Source organism: Sinocyclocheilus anshuiensis, unplaced genomic scaffold (genome assembly GCF_001515605.1).
Source record: "Sinocyclocheilus anshuiensis isolate Anshui unplaced genomic scaffold, SAMN03320099.WGS_v1.1 scaffold152, whole genome shotgun sequence".
Lineage (NCBI taxonomy): Eukaryota > Metazoa > Chordata > Actinopteri > Cypriniformes > Cyprinidae > Sinocyclocheilus > Sinocyclocheilus anshuiensis.
Window position 1 is genome coordinate 1,824,208 of NW_015555781.1, and position 4,994 is coordinate 1,829,201.

At 40.5% G+C, this 4,994-nt stretch overlaps 1 protein-coding gene across 1 annotated transcript in view; it reads right to left on the reverse strand.

The window, feature by feature from the left end:
- LOC107674661 (transmembrane protein 184A-like) overlaps positions 1–4,994 on the reverse strand; it is a 31,373-nt gene that overhangs the window by 13,674 nt on the left and 12,705 nt on the right. Inside the window, exons 5-8 of the mRNA XM_016468701.1 lie at positions 4,340–4,415; positions 3,180–3,271; positions 2,896–3,065; positions 2,537–2,734 (exon numbers count right to left, since the gene is read on the reverse strand). Of these exons, the coding sequence (XP_016324187.1) occupies positions 2,537–2,734; positions 2,896–3,065; positions 3,180–3,271; positions 4,340–4,415 (536 nt within the window). The remainder of the gene's footprint in view (positions 1–2,536; positions 2,735–2,895; positions 3,066–3,179; positions 3,272–4,339; positions 4,416–4,994) is intronic.

A 4,994-nucleotide genomic window follows, 5' to 3' on the forward strand; every position in this document is an offset into this window, starting at 1 on the left:
TGTGTAAAACCGCATTTTTCCATCTCAAAAATATATCTTAATTATGACCTATGCTCTCAATGTCAAATGCAGAAGCGTTAATTCATGCATTCATGACCTCAAGGTTAGATTATTGTAATGCTTTATTGGGTGGTTGCTCTGCACTCTTAATAAACTCCAGCTGGTCCAAAATGCAGCAGCTAGAGTTCTTACTAGAACCAGGAAGTATGACCATATTAGCCCGGTTCTGTCAACACTGCACTGGCTACCTATTGAACATCATATACATTTCAAAATCTTGCTACTTATAAAGCCCTGAATGGTTTAGCTCATCAGTACTTGAGCGAGCTCATATCGCATTATAGTCCTATAATGGCGCTTTTCCACTGCATGGTATAGCTCGGCTCGGCTCAGTCATTATACATGTCATTATAGTTGTGCCGCCTCTACTGCCACGACCTCCTGAAAAACTTTTTCATTCTGCGTCGTCCCATCAAGCTCTCGCTGGATCCGCTCCTCGGCTATCAACAAGAGGAATGCCTGCACTTCCTCAACAGACCACGAAACAGCCATTATTTTGTTGTTTAAAAAAAGGTGCACTCGTTTGAAAAAAAGTTGCGTTCGATCCTCACTGGCTGTGCTGGTTTAATAATGCAGGTAGTGATGATTCTCTCCGGCAAATCAGTGATCAGCAGGGTTTACACGTCACATTTTGGTAACGGTACGGCTCACTTGGAACCTCAGCCAAGGTGGTACTGAAAAAAGTACCAGGTACAAGGTACTGTACACAGTGGAAAACCCCCCAAAAGCGAGCCATGCCATACCATGCTGTGGAAAAGCGCCATAAGTCCGCTGTGATCTCAAAACTCTGGCCATTTGATAATACCTAGGATATCAAAATCAACTGCGGCGGCAGATCCTTTTCCTATATAGCACCCAAACTCTGGAATAATCTGCCTAGCGTTGTTCAGGAGGCCGACACAAATCCGAGGGCTGCAAGGATTGTTAGGCTGCATCCGTTAGGTCAACCAGAACCGGGAACACTTCCCATAACACCCTATGTACTTGTTACATCATAAGAAGAATGGCATCTACGCTAATATTAGTCTGTTTCATTCTTATTCAATCATTCATTCTTAGCCAACCAGATCCAGTCTGTATCGAGATCAGATGGTCACTGCAGTCACCCAAATCCAGTCCAGATGGTGGATCAGCACCTAGAGACGACCTCTACAGCCCTGAATGTCAGCGGAGACCATGTCCACTAGATGAGCCCCAGAGACAGATCCCCTGTGAAGACCTTGTCACCTCGACAGCTATCTGCACAATTCTGACTTGTGTTGCAGCCTGGAATTAAACCACACCCTGCTGGTTTCTCTGGCCAGAGGAGAACTGGCCCCCTGACTGAGCCTGGTTTCTCCCAAGGTTTTTTCTCCATTTCTGTCACAGATGGAGTTTTGGTTCCTTGCTTGCTTAGTCGGGGACACTTAATTAACGGCAATATGGTCGACTTGATTGCACAGATACTATTTGAACTGAACTGATCTGATCTGGACGATGACATCACTGAATCAACGATGGACTGACTTTAACTGAAAAACGGAGTATTTACTATTGTCCTCTTGTATTATCGACACACTATTTTACTGTATACTGTAAAGCTGCTTTGACACAATCTGTATTGCATAAAGTGCTATATAAATAAAGGTGACTTGACTTGATAGCTGTGATATTTAATAAAATGAAATATTAACTGTTAATATTACACATACATTAATATCACGAATATTCCAGTGGCAGTAACTAGCGGTTTGTCTGGTTGACACTACAGCATAGTAGATGGTGGTATTGCACCTTAACACTGGTTGCCACTGACATTAAATATACAAAGAAATAGCTACCGACAACACAATGTGTTGTTATTACTGCCACACAAAATCCTGTCAGAGGAGGTTACAAACTCTTTTGAGAGTGATTCTCTCAAAATCAAGCCTTTTGAGTGTGAATGAGTGGGAAAAAAGAAAGAAAACATAAAATGAATCATGAATTTGACTAATAGCATTATTTTTTTCCTCAAATTTCTACAGATATTGCGATATCATGAATTCTTTAAGTCACAATAATCGTGTAGTGAAAATCTGATATCATGACACCCCTACTGCAAACAAACAACATAAGGGTGAATGTCAGAATTGTAATTTTTAGTTGAACTATTGCTTGAAATTGTCATCATTTGACCTCATTATGTTGCAACTGAAATTCCCAAAGGAAAGTTTTGCGGCAAGAAAACACCTGCTGAAGATTTCGTTTTCTAATTTTTCAAGTGTAATGGCATCATTCAACCTGCCACAGGTCTGAGTTTCTCAAAACACAGGAGTTATTTTGATGATCTGTCAATGAGTGGAGCTTTCCAGCAGTCCTCTGAACTGTGAGTCATAACCCTCCTGAGGAAGAAAACTTTCAGGTGCCTCATAAAGGATTGCTGAGACATGTTTCTAAGATCCTCTAAACAACAAGTTAGAAAGTTTTGCTTTGTTTTTCTGATGTGTCAGATTACCTGGTGCTTCACTCTTCTTCTCGCGGTACACACTGGAGGTGAAGGCATAGCGGAGGGCGATGGCGGCAAAGAACATTTCGATGCAGATGATGAAGTTCTGCCAACCAGCAGCCACTGTACCAGCCCCCACCTCATTACCATCAATGACCAGAGCTTCTGGGATCACACCACATCGCTCCAGAATGGCCAATACCATACCTAAAAAAAAAAAAGACGTACCAAAAAATTTGCAGGAAGAAACTTTTTTTTTTTTAACTCTTAAGGTCCCGCCTTGTCCACAACCATATTCAAATAAAATGTTTCATGTGTCAATGAACAGCTTGAGATGAATACTGAACATACAATGCAGAGTAACCAACCTTGCCAGAAGGAGAGGAAGATGACGGATTTGATGGTGAGGAATTTGAGCACAGGCTCAAAAGGTCTCAGAAGGTCACTGGTCGCAAAGTAGAAGAGAAAGAGGGCATAGAGAGCCAAACTGACAGAAACGTTGTAGATGATGGTGATGTAAAGGTAACCTCCTGTTACACTATATGAAAAGACACAAGACAAGGAGTAAAAGACAGTTCTTTAAAAAGTCAGATGTTGTGTTATTATGGAATGTTGATATAAGATAAAAAGGAATGAATGACGGGTGGCTCACTTAAAGTCTCCATCGTGATATTTGCCAAAAGCCTGCAGAAGGATGGTGATGACAGCCATGATGGGCTTCACGACACAGAACTGAAGTGTGGCCTAGATGATGACATTAGTAACAGAAGCAGATGGAGTAATGGTGATGGTTTGGTTTTTACGCCGGTTCCATTTAGTCAACACAGGCCTGTAATATAGTTTGAGTGATAGAGAACTTCTAGTCCTCATCATTTTCAAAGGCATGGTAATGTTGCATGCTTATTTTTTGACAGGAAGTGCTTATTTCTTACACAATCAACACAAAGTTTGACATGACTGACAAATCCACTCATTGAGAATGACACAGAGGAGAATTTTTTCCCAATCTCGCTACATGCAAGTCAGAATCAACTGCTTGAATCATCAACGTGGAATTCAAGTTTTAAATCGAAGCTGTCTTTGAGAAAAGCCGTCGCAAAATAATCAAAGCACGCTCTGTCTCCGCTACAGTCTGGTACATCGCAAGGTGATGCTTTGAAAAATCCCACATGTAGGCGTCTGGTCAGACAGATTTATGTGTTCTGAAATTCCACTTCCTATTAAAAAAGTTCAATTCACATTATTTTCAGTCTTTCTGGGTATGGGGTTCTCAAATCCAATTTTCATCAGTATTATTCTCAAAGTGCGAGCGGGTTCCTCAGCTGCCGTGCAGACAGCATCAGGCTGGTGGCAATACCTATTTTTTGTGTTTATTATCGAGTGACTTGCACCTGCTTCCTATTGTTTTTAATCCTACTTTCACCACTGGAGCTTCTCAGGAAAGACAATAGTACAAATATAACAGCTGCCACTTCATGAAAATTCAGGTAGAGAAGGTAGATAAAGGTTGAGGAAACAAAGAAATTCAGACCCTCTTATTAACATATTCATGCTGTTTACATATAGCCATTTGTACTCATACAGATGCAGGTCAAAACAGAATGGGATAGGAGACATACTAAAATCCTAAAATGTTCAGCTTATTTCCAAATTGTACATCTCATATTTTCAATTTGGTCTCACACTTTTGGACTCCACTGGAAATAATCTGAATATTTTAGGATTTCTAAAAAGTTAAACAAAGAAATGTTATGGAAAAACATTGCTGTGAAGGAAAAGTAATTTTAATTTTAAAGAAAAACGGGAACAAACCTGCTTGCAGAATCTCAGGAAGCCAATGGAGTAACTCATTCCTCCCAAACAGCACGTCCCGTAAAGGCAACTAGACCTGTTAAAGGCAAATGAAAAGGAACATTTGAAAGGTGACGCTATTCTTGAAGGTAATTTGATGAATTGATATTTTAAACACAAGCCAGGCATCAAGGTATTTTGCACAAAAAATAGAAAATCTTAAAAACAGAAAATGTTGTCAGAGCCTTAACCTAGAGGTTAAAGGGTTAGTTCACCCAAAAATGAAAATTGGGCTGCGTTTTACTCACCCCCGAGGCATCCTAGGTGTATATGACTTTCTTCTTTCAGACGAATCCAGTCGGAGTTATATTAAAAATTGTCTTTGATCTTTCAAGCTCTATCACTGCAGTCAGTGGGTGTTGCATTGCTTCAGTCCAAAAGTAGTTAAATAAAAAGTGGCCATGCATAAAAAAAAAGTGTCTCATACGGCTCCGGGGGGGGTGAACAAAGGCCTCCTTTAGCGAATTGATGTGTTTTTGTAAGAAAAATATCCATATTCAAAACGTAATAATCACTTTAATCTAGCTTGCACCAGCAGTTGTACACAGAAGCAGTTCCGGCATGACGTATGAGGTCAGCATTTGCGCATGCGCCGGTGAGTCTCGTGAAAACCAAC